Here is a 15,616-nt window from a genome sequence, read left to right on the forward strand (position 1 = left end):
CTCAGACTCCCAAAGTGCCCAGATTACAAGTGTGAGCTACTGCACCCTGTATATTTAAAAATAACTTGAAGAGTGTAACTGGCATGTTTGTAGCACAAAGAAATGATAAATTCTAGACCCGGCACAGAGGCTCATGCCTGTAATCCCAGCACTTTGGGAGGCTGAGATGGGCAGATCACTTGAGGACAGGGGTTTGAGACCAGCCTGGCCAACATGGCGAAACCCCGTCTCTACTAAAACACAAAAATTAGCTGGGTGTGGTGGCAGGCACCTGTAATCCCAGCTACCCAGGAGGCTCAGGCACAAGAATCACTTAAACTTGAACCCAGGAGATGGTGGTTGCAGTGAGCCAAGATCACATCACTGCACTCCAGCCTCTGTCTCAAAAATCAAAAAGAAAAAAGAAAGAATTGATAAATGCTTCAGGTGGCAAATATTCAATTTAATCTGATGTAATTATTACACATTGTGTGCTTTTATTAAAATATCTGATGTACTCCATCAATATTTGCACCTACTACGTACCCATAAAAATTAAAAAGTATTATTCTGCCTTAAAAAAAAGGAAGAAAACTTATCAATTGTGACAACATAGATGGAATTCAAACAATTCTGCTAAGTGAAGTAAGCCAGGCACAGAAGGACACATACCACATGTTCTCACTTATACGAGGATGAAAAGAATCCAATTCCAAGAAGCAGAGAGCACAACGGTGGCTCCAGAGGCTGGGGCAGGGAATGTGGGAGGGAGACATCGCTCAAAGGGTGCAGAGCCGCAGACAGGGGGAGTGCTTTTACTGAGAGACATTGCACAGCATGGTGAAAAAGGAAAATAATATTGTACTACACATTGGAAAGTCATTAAGAGGGTAAGTTTTAAATGTTCTCTCCACAAAAAAAATGATAGGCATTTGAGGTGACAGATATGTTAACTAGCTTGACTCAATTATTTCACGTTGTATCTATAAAACATAACATTACTTTGTACCCCCAAATACATACAAGTATAACTTGAAAATTTATAATAAAAAAAAAACGAAAATTAAAAAAAGAAAAGAAATGCTATTTTCCAAGAAACCAGGGTTTCCTGGACAGATGACTTACACCAAGTGTAGAATGTGACTACACATGGTGACCCTAGAACATTCTGATACACCAGAGGGTGATGACATCACCAAAGCCAATTCAGGTCATGTCAAAAGGACCCAGAAGTCAGAGTGAAGAAGTTGCCTCTGGTCAAAGATGCAACAATTGAGGCTACAACACGGGTAAAAGTTATTATGAATGAAATCTATCAAGTATGTTTAAATCTGTGAGTTCATAATGATAGCATATTTAACAAAATTAGTCACCTTCTAAGGATGACCAATTCATTCTCTTGAAAACTGGGTATACCAGTTTTTTCATATGGTATGCCATATGAAAAAATCAAGCATTTACCCTGCTTCCAATACATAAACTATACCTTTAAATTACTAAATAGTGGATGAGGAAAAGGATTTTCTAGCTCTTTTTTTTTTTTTTTTGAGACAGAGTCTTGCTCTGTTGCCTAGGATGGAGTGCAGTGGTGCAATCTTGGCTCACTGCAACTTCCTCATCCTGGGTTCAAGCGATTCTCCTGCCTCTGCCTCAACCTCCCAAGTAGCTAGGATAACAGACATGCGCCAACATGCCCAGCTAATTTTTGTATTTTTAGTAGAGACGGGGGTTTCACCATGTTGGCCAGGCTGGTCTCGAACTCTTGACCTCACGATCTGCCTGCCTTGGCCTCCCAAAGTGCTGGGAATATAGGCATGAACCACTATGCCTGGCCAGGATTTTCTTATAAAGTTATTCCAACTAAAGAATGAAATAAAAACAAAGTGATCATATTATCATTACTTTGCAACCCCTAATGAATTAATGATCTAGGCACTGAGCATCAGCACTGCTACCATCAACAAAAGTGAAAACTGGACATCATTAGCTGATAACTTGCTAAACCTAAATCTGGTCAAGCCTCAGATTCTTGCTGCCAATTTGCAAGAAACACATTGAGTTGCACTATGAGTGCACAATGCACAACCACCAGCTGTGGGGCACTGTGTAGATCAAACAACCCAGATCCTCAACAAATAGACTGTAAGACAAAAAGGAGAATGGAAGGAGAGTCGTAAACTAAGTGTTAAATGACATGGCCGGGTACAGTGGCTCACACCTGTAATCCCGGCACTTTGGGAGGCCTTGGATGGTGGATCACTTGAGGTCAGGAGTTCGAGACCAGCCCGCCCAAAATGGAGAAACCCCGGCCCTACTAAAAATACTAAAAATACAAAAGTTAGCCAGGCACAGTGGCCTGCGCCTATAATCCCAGCTACTCAGGAGGCCGAGGCAGGAGAATCTCTTGAACCCAGGAGGCAGAGGTTGCAGAGAGCTTCAGCTCACTGCACTTCAGCTTAGGTGACACAGTGAGACTCCATCTCAAAAAAAAATGTAAAGTAAAAAAGGGGGTGCATGTGTGAAGAACATTAATGTGTCTAGGGATATGCATTTGGCTGATAAAGCCACAAAATTAAGAAGTAATTCCTATAAAGTATCAGGACAGTGATTGGTTATTTTCGGAGGGAGGGAGGAAGGGTCTGGGCTGGGGTTGCGTACATAGAAGGGACTCTGAAACAGCTGGTAAAGTTCTGTTTCTTGAACTGGGAGAAAAGGTATGAAGTTTCCTTCAGATCAAGCGTTTAGATAGTAACTGGCATTCAGAACCAAGAACCACCTCAAGAAAGGGACGGCAGGAGTGTGAGAAAGAAATGGCAGGCACTAAAGTGGCCGCAGACTCGGGAGTCCAAGGAGTGCCAAAGGCCACGCGGGAAGACACAGAGGAGCCCATCTGCTGAACTAGGTTATTCTCGGGAAGGGGAGGAAGGGAAGTGAAGAGACACTTTCATCGTACTGAATTCATTTGGCAATATATTTTTTCAGCAAGTTTGTATTGCTTTTGTTAATTTTTTCAAACATGTAAATGTTTACTTTTTAAAGAGCTTCATAATAAAAATAGAAATCTTAGTGGGGAAAGCGATAAATCCCCATGCAAAAGAGTTCCTAACAACGTATGCAGATATTCCACCTTCAAAGCGGGGGGCATAACTCCCATTCCTTAAGTGCAGGCTGCACAGAGGGCATTCTTTCCAAAGAGTACAGTAGGAGAAGAGGGGATAAAAGAGAAACTTTACTGTGGAGAAACGCAATACACACCACCCCCGCCAAGTGGTCACCATCAATATCAACAGTGATAAATTAAGTTGACAGCAGATATCTTTGATGTGATAAAAGTGGCACTTGACCTCTGTGGTCTTTCTCCCTAAAACTTCACAACCCCAATCTTATCATGAGGAAAACATCTGAAAAATTCCACTAGAGGGACACCCTACAATATACCTAACCAATAATTCTCAAAACTGTCAAGGTCATCAAAAACAAGAAAAGTTTGAGAAGCTGTCACAGCCAAGAGAAGTCTGAGGAGACACGACAACTAAACACAATATGATATCCGGGATGGGATCTGGAAATGGAAAAGGGACATTCAGTAAAAACTAAGGAAATGTGACTACAGTACAGGCGTCAGTTAATACCAACGTATCAATATTGGTCCATTAATTGTGATTCACGTACCATGGTCAGGTAAAAGGTTAGTAACAGAAGAAATGGTTAAGATGTGAGTGAACTCTCCATACTATCTTCTCAATTTTTTCTGTAAATCAAAACTGTTCTAAAAAATAGTCTATTTTAAATTTAAAAAAAATAGAAACTCTAAAAGTGGCAATCTCACAGTATCTTTACCAAGTTTAAGTTGAGCTTGCTAAGTTTCCTGCAATAAGTCAGAGTACAGGGTTTATATTCCTTTTTTTTTTGTTTTTGAGAGATGGATTTTCACTCTATCACCCAGGCTGGAGTGCAGTGGCACAATCTCCATTCACTGCAACCTCTGCCTCCTGGATTCAAGTGATTCTCCCATCTCAGCCTCCCAAGTAGCTGGGACTAAAAATGCCTACCACCACATCCAGGTAATTTTGTATTTTCAGTAGAGACGGGGTTTCACCATGTTGGCCAGGCTGGTCTCAAACTCCTGACCTGAAGTGATCTGCCCACCTCGGCCTCCCAAAGTGCTGGGATTTCAGATGTGAACCGCTGTGCCCAACCTATGTTTCTTTCTTATACAAATATTTTGAACCAATCAACAGACCCCCTCAGAAGACACTCATTGACCAGTGGTATAGCCACCACACTCTGAGAACCAACAATGACTTTGGCATAGTACGCTGTACTATTTTCAGACATTCCTCAGTACAATAAAACAGGAAGCAAAAAAATATGGTATTGGTGTGAATCTGAAAATATGTATGGCAAGCTGGGGAGAGAATGTTCTTGGATAAAACACACTGGGTACCAGCCATCAGAACTGTAACAGTCCAAGCAAAAAGATGCATGTATAAAATATTTTCAAAGAGGTCTCACTCCTAAACATATAATCAGATAGAACAGACAATAACACCTTCCACATCATCTCCTCCTCTGTCATCTTCACACTGCGGATGATCGCAGAGCTCCTCAGTCAAGGATCTACCCAGCCCAGCTAGCTAGTAAGTCTGTTCCCTCAGCTCTTTGGCATGTGATGGTAAATCTGCCTTACATTTAGTCTTCTCTTTTTTTCAGAGACGGGGTCCTGCTGTGTTGCCCAGGCTGAAGTGCAGTGGCCAGTCACAGGCTCACCCATAGTGCACTACAGCCTCAAACTCCTGAGCGCAAACGATCCTCCTGCCTTGGCCTTCTAAGTAGCTAGGACTAGCCACTGAACCCAGCTTGACACTGATTCCCCTTATAGAGTGACTTCACTAATGTATACTATATCTTGACTCAAAAGTAAATTCTTAAAGAACAAAAAAAGAAAAAGGGGAAGAGAACTAATATTCACTGTCATGTGTTTTATTTTCCTTTTTTTGAGGGGAGAGGGTCTCATTGTCACTCAGGCTGGAATGTGGTGGCGTGATTGTAACTCACTGCAGCCTTGACCCTTGGGCTCAAGTGATCCTCCCACCACAGACTCCCAATAGCTGGGACTATAAGAGTGTGCCAGCATGCCCAGCTAAGTCTTTTATATTTAGTACAGATGAGGTCTCATGACATTGCCCAGGCTGGTATCGAACTCCTGGGCTCAAGCTTCAGCCTCCCAAAGTGCATAAGCCATCACACCTGGCACACTGTTATGTATTTTATATATTAAACACTGTCCAATTTTATATAAATGTGTTAACAAGAAGAAAAAACCACTTAATTCTCCATCTCCCCAATGCAACAGGTATTATTGCACTTATTTTACAGATGACGAATAGAAAGTTCAGACAGGTAAAGTGATGTGGGAAGACTAGAAACTCAGTGACTCGCTGAGTCATGTCTCAGTGACGCCATGAGGTCCACGCTGTGCCTCTCACAACCTGCTGCCTGCCCGTTCAGGCCTTCTATGTGTATACACTCGCCAGCTCCAAGTGCTGAGCAGAAAGACATTCACAGGCTTTTTTGACATGAACCAAGCTGAGTGGCTGATAAGAGGGAACCCCTTGGCAGGACCTGGTTTTATTTTAAGACCAAAGTCTACCCTGTCTGTGGCTTCTAAGGAAGTAAAAGGAAAATAAAGAGCGTGGTGAACAGTATCATTATCAAAGATGTTCACCTCTGTACTTCACTTTGCACCACTAATCAGAACACCAGGAACTTTCTAACATGCTGTAACCATGAAAAAGAAAATATTTCAGATTGTAAATGATAAGAAATGGTCTTGTATGGTTATAATTTTAAATGGTAATCAAAGAACTGCATTTTATATCCTTTTCTCATGAAGAAGAGAAGGTTTTAATGAGCATCTTACTGTACTGCCTACCACTTACCACATCCTTATGAACCATATGCATATCTTACAAATCAGCAATATTTTTCCTTCTTAGATAATCCACACATTAGATGAAAAATGAAAAGTCGTGTTCTCAAGATTTATGTTATTTTCCTTTTAAAATGTTGATAATTGGCCAGGCACGGTGGCTCATGCCTGTAATCCCAGCCCTTTGGGAGGCCAAGATGGGCAGATCACCTGAGGTCAGGAGTTAGAGACCAGCCTGACTAAAATGGAGAAACCCTGTCTCCGCTAAAAATACAAAATTAGCTGGGTGTGGTGGCCCATGTCTGTAATCCCAGCTACTCAGGAGGCTGAGATGGGACAATCACTTGAACCCGGGAGGCGGAGGTTGCGCCGAGCCGAAATTGCGCCATTGCACTCCAGCCTGGGCAACAAGAGCGAAACACCGTCTCAAAAAACAAACAAACAAAAAATAAAATGTTGATAATTTATATTGGTTGCATAAAACTAAATGAGGTTCTTATTTTGCTTCAAATAATTCAGAAAATAAACCCCAAAATTTATGGTAATATAGTAATTTCAGCCAGAAGTCAATATAAAAAAAAAAAATCACTAAATTGTTTTTCATACTTCTTCACTACCTAATCTAAATCTGATATCTTAGTTTCATTTCCTTGCTAGTATTTAAAGATGATAACCATAACGTTTCAAGAGAATTTTATTGTGGAATATTTTCATGCTATACAAATAAGACAAGAAGGACCAAATAGTTAAGTGTAGATTATGATTAAAGTCCTAGCTTTGGTTCTGGGCTGTCAGTGTGTTAGTATCACTCAGTAGAACCCACCGCAGCCAAGACCCAGAGTGTCTAAATGAGGATCCGTCAGTTCACCACAAATCCCTACCACCCAGGGCCAGTATGTGTCCAGTATCTCAGAAGAGGCAACCCTGACGCAGACTGTGAAACAACTTAGACCAAGTTTAAACCTAGTTCCTGAGACAAACAGATAACACTTCAAAGTGCTATTAAAGTAGAACCGATTATAAGAAATGAATTGCAAAAAACCGGAACCCTTGGGCACTGCTGATAGGAAGGTTAGATGGTACAGCCACTATGGAAAACAGTGTGATGATTCCTCAAACATTAAATATACAATTACTATATGATCCAGCAATTCTACTTCTGGGTATAGACGCAAAAAACTTGAAAGCAAGTACTGGAACAGATATTTGCACACCAGTGTTCACAGTGGCACTAATCACAAGAGCCAGAAGGTCAAAAGAACCCAAATGCCCGTCCATGAATGAATGGATAAACATATGTGGAATGTACATAGAATATTATTCTGCCTTAAAAACCACACACACAATGACATCCTGACACAGGCTACAACATAAATGATTGAAGACATCATATTAAGTAAGTCAATCAGAAAAAGACAAATACTATAGGATTCCACTTATAAAAGGTGCCTAGAATAGACAAATTCATAGAGATAAAAAGAAAGAATGGTGGTTGCCAGGGGCTAGAAGTGGTGGAGAATGGGAAGTTATGTTTAATGGGAACAGTGTTTCGATTTGGGATGGTGAAAAAGTTCTGGAGAAGGATGGAAATGATGGTTGAATAACAATGTATACTTAATGCCACAGAACTGTACACCTACAGATGGCTACAACGGTCCATTTATGTTATGTATATTTTACAACAGAAAATCATAAGTAAAAGTAATTGCTGGCATCATTTGCACTGTCCTGAAGTATACACGTTTTAGAATTTTTTACAAAATGAAAGAATTTAATTGCAACTTTTCCAATTCTTGTAAGAAAAAATATTTTGTAGTTGTATTAGAGATCACAAATTACTTAAATATCTCTTTAGAATCTTAGTGAACTTAGTGATCAATATCTAAAATTATGCAGAAAAAAAGAAATTCTGTAATAGGAATGACTGTACCTGATTAGCTATCATTTTATAATCAAAAGTTCCATATGATCAAATAATAAACATTTCTACTCATCATAAAATACAGAAGTCTACACAATATCAGTGAATACGCACAATCCACTCACTGTTTCCAATATAAAGCCACTGCATTCAACTGATGGCCTGAATGATAAGGGGTGAGGAAAAGAACTACCCCAATTTTTCTGTTTCAAAGGTTTTCTAATTTACTTAATAACCCATTCTCATATAATAGGGCTGTTGAAAGGCTTCTTTTTGGCTTCACTGTTCTCTACTTTAAATTTATAAAGGAGATAAATACTTCAGACATAACCCTGATTACACCATGGCTCTACCTGGTAATATCAGTTGCAAGTTTGTTGGTTTAAGAGTTAGAACAATTTGTAAATAACAGTAAATGTTTCTATTGTGTTTCCAGAATTTATAAAGTCGGCATAGCATGGAAAGCAAAGAGGATTAAAAATCCACTAAAATAGTCACTAACAAATGAAGAAGAAACACTCACAAACCTTCTTGAGAGGACACAATGGGTGGCAGGTAATCAGGAATGTATTCTTTTCTTTCCTCTGCATCTTTACTTCCAGGTTGAGGAAACTGAAGTACATTGTTCTTGCTAACAGGAAACGACGGAATTTGATGTGGGAAGGTGACAGGTTCAATATTGTGAATATAGTCTTCCAGTTCATGCAGACTAACCCCCATAAGTTGGAAAGCTTCACCAACATCATCCAAAATTGGGTCTGTTCGGCCATCTGAAACAAAGTCAAAAGCAAATCAAATTATTTGAAAAAAATCCCATGAATATATTTTTAAATATTAAGAAAAAGTAGTTAAATAAATATGCAGTTCAGAATCAAGTATTTTAACCTAGTTATTGGAAAGAATTTAATAGATTTTAAATAGAGTATCACAGAATCATGTTTAAGCTGATTATTATTATTATTATTATTATTTTTTTTTGAGACGGAGTTTCACTCTTGTTACCCAGGCTGGAGTGCAATGGCGCGATCTCGGCTCACCGCAACCTCCGCCTCCTGGGTTCAGGCAATTCTCCTGCCTCAGCCTCCTGAGTAGCTGGGATTACAGGCACGCACCACCATGCCCAGCTAATTTTTTGTAGTTTTAGTAGAGACGGGATTTCACCATGTTGACCAGGATGGTCTCGATCTCTTGACCTCGTGATCCACCCACCTCGGCCTCCCAAAGTGCTGGGATTACAGGCGTGAGCCACCGCGCCCGGCTAAGCTGATTATTAAAGTCAAGTTCAAATACAATCAGACAACTAGTCAGAACAGCACAGAAACAATCCAACCCATGATCAGCTATTATAGAACAAATATCAAAGTAATTTACAGATTATCAAAAGCATCTGGAATTGTGGCTGGCTAGCACACAGAAAATGCCCCCCAAATAATAATGAAATACTGTGGGTTTTTTTTTTTTTAAGAAATGGCATCTTGCCTGGACAAGGTGGCTCATGCCTATAATCCCAGCACTTTGAGAGGCCAAGGCAGGCAGATCACAAGGTAAGGAGTTTGAGACCAGCCTGGCCAACATGGTGAAACCCATCTCTACTAATAATACAAAAATTAGCCAGGCATGGCGGCATGTGCCTATAATCCCAGCTACTCAGGGCAGGGGGCGGAGAGTTGAGGCAAGAGAACTGCTTGAACCCAGAAGTTGAAGGTTGCAGCAAGCCAAGATTGCGCCACTACACTCTAGCCTGGGTGACAGACCAAGACTCCATCTTAGGGGAAAAAAAAAAAAAAAAAAAGACGGCATCTTGCTTGTTGCCCAGGCTGGAGTGCTCCCTGCTGCCTCAAACTCCTGGACTCAAGCAATCTTCCCATCTCAGCCTCCTGAGTAGCTGGGACTACAAGCACATGCCACCATGCCTGGCTAATCTTTTTTTTCATTTTGTGGAGATGGGTTCTCGCTATGTTGCTCAGGCTATGTTGAACTCCTGGCCTCAAGCAGTCCTCCTTCTTCTGCTTCCCAACGTGGTAGGGTAACAGGTGTAAGCCAATGTGTCTGGCCCTTTTTTTTTTTTTAAATCATCAAGTAAATAGGGTGCTGTGCTGACAAAGCCAATGTTCGTTACATTTCCTCCGTTGTTCACTGTGGAATCTTAAACAGTGGTTGGCACATAACTGGCACTCAATAGCTACTGAATGAATTATACAATTAAATGAATTTTTAAAACCCAAAAATATTTACAAAGAAGATCTAGATCATAAAAGTTTGGTTTTTGCTTGGTGGGTTTTTTTTGAGACAGGGTCTCACTCTGCTGCCCAGGCTGGAGTGCAGCAGGGCGATCGTGGCTCACTGCAAGCTTGACTTCCCAGGCTCAAGCCATCCTCCCACCTTAGTCTCCCGAGTAGCTAGGACTATCAGTGCACCACCATCATGCCCAGCCATTTATAGGTAAATTTAAATGGCTGGGCATGGTAGTGGTGCACTGGTAGTCCTGGGTACACCCAGGATTTATAGGTAAATTTTTATAGGATTTATAGGTAAATTTACAATTTACCTATAAATTTTCAAATGTAATTAGAACAGAGATCAAGAGATTAAAAGTTAGATATAGTAAGATTTTTCTTTATAAAAGCAAGTTTTTCCTATGCTTACCCTTAGCAGAGCTTAAGGTCTCTACATCCTTAAAAATGTCTATGAAAACTCCAGTTTCTGATTTTCAATAGTCTAAAGGATTGAACTGACAACCTGACTTTTTAACTGAAATCCTGAAATTTGATCACTTCAAACTCAGTATGCCTGAAATTAAATCACACTGTAAAATGAAAAAGAATCCAAATATTGCTAGAATTGGACACATGTGTGGTAATGCATACAGAAACGTCTGAAAGGATATTCAGCCATGGCTAACAGTTCAAGGGGATAGAGGCTGCAGTAGAGGGAAGCCGGTGGTGGAAGCAGGAGACTGACTTCTAACTCCACATACTTCTACAGTCTTTCATTTCTTTCTTGAGAATATTTCTTTCAGAAGAAACAAACACCATCAGTTTGTTTTTACTGACATTCTTTCTACAAGTATGGGTTACTTCTGTGATGTATAAAAGAAGAAAAAATAAAACGAATATTCTTCTTACTGAATGTCAATATGCATTTCAGCTCCTCTATTCCTATTAAAGCTCTTATTACACTCTCAGTCTAAAAAGTATAATCATCTTCGACTCCTCCGTATGCTTTGCAGCCTCAAACCAAAATCTGGTACTTTTTCTAACCCTATCCCTCTCTTTTTTTTTTTTTGAGACAGAGTTTCACTCTTGTTGCCCAGGCTGGAGTACAATGGCATGACCTCGGCTCACCGAAACCTCTGCCTCCCAGGTTCAAGTGATTCTCTTGCCTCAGCCACACAAATATCTGGGATTACAGGCATGTGCCACAACACCTGGTTAATTTTTGTATTTTTGGTAGAGACGGGGTCTCACCATGTTGGTCAGGCTGGTCTCGAACCCCTGATCTCATGAACTGCCCGGCTCAGCCTCCCAAGTGCTGGGATTACAGGTGTGACCCACCATGCCCAGTACCCCTACTTTTTCTTTTAACCATGATTTCAGATGTTTTCCTTTCTCTCTATTCTTACTGTCACTGTCTCAGTATAGTCTTAAGTTCTGCCCACTTCAATCTCTTGTACACATCACTGCCAATAGAATTTTCTTAAAATCCACTTTAATCACACTATGCCCCCTACTTAGAAGTATGCAATGTTTTCTACTACATGTTTTAATTCTTTTGTCTAGCTTTTAAGTCCCTCCATAACCTGATTTCACTCTGTTGAACATTTTTGTCAGGCACCCTTAGAATGAACTGTATATGGAGTTGATCACCTTACTGGTATTTTTATTATGCTTAACGTCACCTGACAGCTTAGTGTATGCTATTCTCTAACCTGGAATACTTGATACCTTTACACAACCATACGTCATAGCTCAACTCAAATCTTATCTTTTCTGTGAAGTAATCCTACCCCAGAATCCATAGCCTACAAGCATCTCTCCTCTTACTCCTCTCTTACATTTACTCCCTGTACCATGCAAAAAATATTACAGCACTAGTGTTGAAGAGTCGGTCTGAAAGGTTTAGCACCTGCTTTCAGTGCATATACATGTGTTTAATATGTAATGTGACACAGACAGAAACATCTGCCCTTGAATGCTTGGAGAAATTGTTACCTTAGGGCAATTCTGAAGTTCATTATTGTTGAATTAATGGTAACTTCTAATACTTGCTTTAACTTGAGAACATTTCTTTTAGAAGAAACAAACCCCATCAGTCTGTTTTTACTGACATTCTGGCACTCTTGAACACACCTTATGGGCAGGGACTGCATCTTAGTAATTCTATGTCTCCAATGCCTAGTGCAGGGGTTGGTTCATAAGTGGTGCTCAGTTAGTGTTTGTTCAAACAACAGAAAGGACTTAAAGGAGTAGAATATAAACTGCATAGTGGTAAACTGGAGCTACAGAATTTGATTTTAGAATAAGGCTGGTATAGAAAAACAAATCTAAAAATATCTAATAAGTATACCAAAATTAGCATTAAAAAAAGTCGCCAAATCATGACGGGGAATAATGAACTTGACAATCTCATTCTCACTGAAAACAAGAAACTGGCTACAGAAATTAGGTAATTAGGAACAAGGTTCATAATGAAGAGCTGCAATGACCCCTTGATGACTATGGAATACTTAGTCACATGGAGTGCCAGCTCTCTTCTGTATAAAAGGTGAGAAAGGTAACTATGTATTCAGGAGACATTTTGAATGTCTAAAGATACAGAACATCTGTCCTTATGTAGAGAACATGGCAGCAAACATAATCTGAACTATGCCTAGCTTAGCCTATCAGTTAACAGTATACTCAAGGACCATTGCAGAGCAGGCCAGAGGAAAAAGAAAGAAAAGCTAGGAGAGTAGTCATTTGGTGATGTACTTTCAAGATAAAAATGCATGCATATTACTTTGCGGTTCCAAATTTAGACGTATCAGTGAGCTAGGCATGGTGGTTCACACCTGTAATCCCAGCACTTTGAAACACTGAGGCAGGAGAATAACTTGAGCTGAGGAGTTTGACACCAGCCTGGGCAATATAACCAGACCACATCTCTACAAAAAATAAAAAAATTAGCTGGGCATGGTGGCATGTCCCTGTAGTCCCAGCTACTTGGAAGGCTGAGGCAGGAGGATCACTTGAGCCCTGAAGTTCGAGGCCATAGAGAGCTAAGATCGCACCACTGCACTCCAGGCTGGGGGACAGAGTGAGATCCTGTCTCAAAAGAAGAAGAATAGAAGTCTCAGTGAAATCAAGCACTCAAAACATACACATTTTTGGAACTCAAAACGTGAAGTCAATACGTGGCTATTATGGTACTGGTTTATCAGTTCATTCATTTCTTCAAGAAATATTTCTCAGGTAGCTATTATATAATGGCCCCATAGGTTACAGAATACAAATATAATCAATTTTTCTCCTGAGGAGGGGAAAGAGACATACGCAGGTGATTACAAAACAAGATGACAAGATAAAAGAAATATGCACAGAATTATGAAAGCAGATAACATGAGTTCCCTAGAGCAAGTGATAAGTACATCTCAAAATAAAAGTATTACTACTGGTGGGCCAGGGCAAAGGACACTCTAGGTAGAAAACAGCATGCATGTAGAAATGGATAGCCTAAACATTTTGGAAAAGGCAAGTAGCTCAGCATGGCTACAGATTAGCATGGCAGGCTGGCAAAAGATAAGCAAGATGCTAGCTCATGAAGGGAACTGTGTGCTGTTAAGAGTTTAGATTTTTAGCCTGTAACCAATAGAATACAGTTAAAATACTTTTAAGAATAATGACAAAAATCAGATTTGTGTTATGGACAGATTATTTTGGCAGCCCTGTGGAAGCGGGAACGAGACTCGGGGCCTAAGCAATACAACGTGTCTGTGGGTCTCAATTTTTCAGTCTAGGAACCACTTTAACAAAACAAAGTATCCTATGAAACACTTCATTCAGTTCTCCAGCTTATCACCTTAATCATCATGACCTGAAACGTCCATGAGTGGTAGTTTCCTCTCCTCAACAAACACACATGCAATGCTTCACATCAACATGATAATGTGTAGCTTCTATTAAAATACCATTCCTTCCATTAAATTATTAAATACCACTAGTTATAGATATTACCAGACATTCACTTAAAACCCGTAAGCACTGTAGCCCAGATTACCTGGAGAATCTTGTCAACTGCCCACGGTCCCTCTATCCCACTTTGATAACCACTGACATCTCACTGGTAACTGAGACGTAAGTGAAAGTGCATCTGATCAGCGAAACTGACAAAGTCAGCCTTGGGAAAACAGAAAGTGGAGATGCTGTTCACGAAACGAACAGATACAGAAAGAAGAGGCAGTGTCCCTAACGGAGCAGAGCTGTCAACGAGTCTGTGTAGCTAGGAGCTCAGGAATGGCCAGTCTTGTAAGAAACGGCCGGTAGACGGAGCGCCTGTGACAACTAGTTGTAGTAGTTTTCGGGCAAGGGAGAAAAAGGACCGAGGTAAAAGAGGGTGTAAGGCACGCTGGGGGTGGATCTGCCCGCAGCAAACAGGAGACAATGAGAGAGATCCAGGCACATTTCGGAGCGGAGGAGCTGCAAGAGGGTGTGGAGCTGCGAGCGAAGACTCGGCTCCCGGGCTGGTGGCGGGAAGTTAGCGGATGAAGAAGAGGCACCCGAGAGATGACTAGAGTTTGCAGGGTCAGTGGAAGCCCAGGGACGTGGGAGGCCGAGGAGACAGCAGATCTCGAGGCAGGCTGCGGGACGCACACCCCGGGGACGCGGAGGGGAAGGGAGAGCGGAGGTGTCACCCTTGACTTGCCGGGGCAGCCCTCCCGCACCCAGCCCGGTACTCACAGAGCTCAGAGTACCGATGGCAGCCCCGGCCCAGCTGCTGCAGATAGCGCTGCAGCACGTCCGTGAGGAGGTGGCAGGCGCTGAGCTGCACCGAGTCCCAGCCCAGCGCCTGGCAGATCTGCGCCACCGAGACCCTCAACAACGACCTGGAGTAACTCTCGCACATCCCGCTGCGTGGACGCCACCGCAGCCCTTGCTGCCACTGCTCTCCAGCCCCGCCGCCAGACCTTAGCAGGGCCCCCGATTCATCCTCTAGGGCTTCCGCGGCGGGATAATGGTCCCACGGACCCCCGGCGACCACCTCAAAGCCCCAGCAGCACGGAGCGCGCCAGCCTGAGAGCCGCCATTTTGGACTCGCTCCGCCTCCCGCTGGACGGCCGCCGGAGCGAGGCAGCACGAGCCGAATGCCGAGCGCACCGATGAGAAAGCTCCGCCCCGTGGGAGCGGAGCGACGCCTCGGGATCGCCTCTGAGGCCTGGAAGCCGGCCGGAAGCGGGATTGCGGCGCGCAGGTGGAGGAGGCGCCGGGGGTGGCAGCTGCTGGGGCGCTTCCCAGGGGTGCTCACCTGGACGAAGAGCGGGGACAAAAATGCCCGTGTTTTAGGGGCAAACGAGGGATCTGGGATAGGACATTGACATGTTAGAGAGTTAGCATTAATAACGTTAGTCATGTTAGAGGGTTAAGTGCTAGAGAGAAGTTTGGGGCGTGGGAATTTGAGATGCTCGCCAAACGCAGACCTGCGCTGGTCTTACTTCTGCTAAAAATCTATGTATTGAGCTGCTTGCCACTGCACAGATTAAATAAAGCCCAAGCTGTTCCGCATGTCCTTTAAAGCCCTTCGCAATAGGG

At 42.0% G+C, this 15,616-nt stretch overlaps 1 protein-coding gene across 1 annotated transcript in view; it reads right to left on the minus strand.

Moving 5' to 3' along the window:
* TAF3 (TATA-box binding protein associated factor 3) overlaps positions 1-15,157 on the minus strand; it is a 188,916-nt gene extending 173,759 nt beyond the window's left edge. The window contains exons 1-2 of the mRNA XM_032258143.1: positions 14,768-15,157; positions 8,360-8,602 (exon numbers count right to left, since the gene is read on the minus strand). Coding sequence (XP_032114034.1) covers positions 8,360-8,602; positions 14,768-14,933 — 409 coding nt within the window. The 5' untranslated portion in view covers positions 14,934-15,157. The remainder of the gene's footprint in view (positions 1-8,359; positions 8,603-14,767) is intronic.
* Positions 15,158-15,616: the final 459 nt, after the last annotated feature.

Source organism: Sapajus apella, unplaced genomic scaffold (assembly GCF_009761245.1).
Source record: "Sapajus apella isolate SASKATOON/1434 unplaced genomic scaffold, GSC_monkey_1.0 scaffold100, whole genome shotgun sequence".
Taxonomy (NCBI): Eukaryota; Metazoa; Chordata; class Mammalia; order Primates; family Cebidae; genus Sapajus; species Sapajus apella.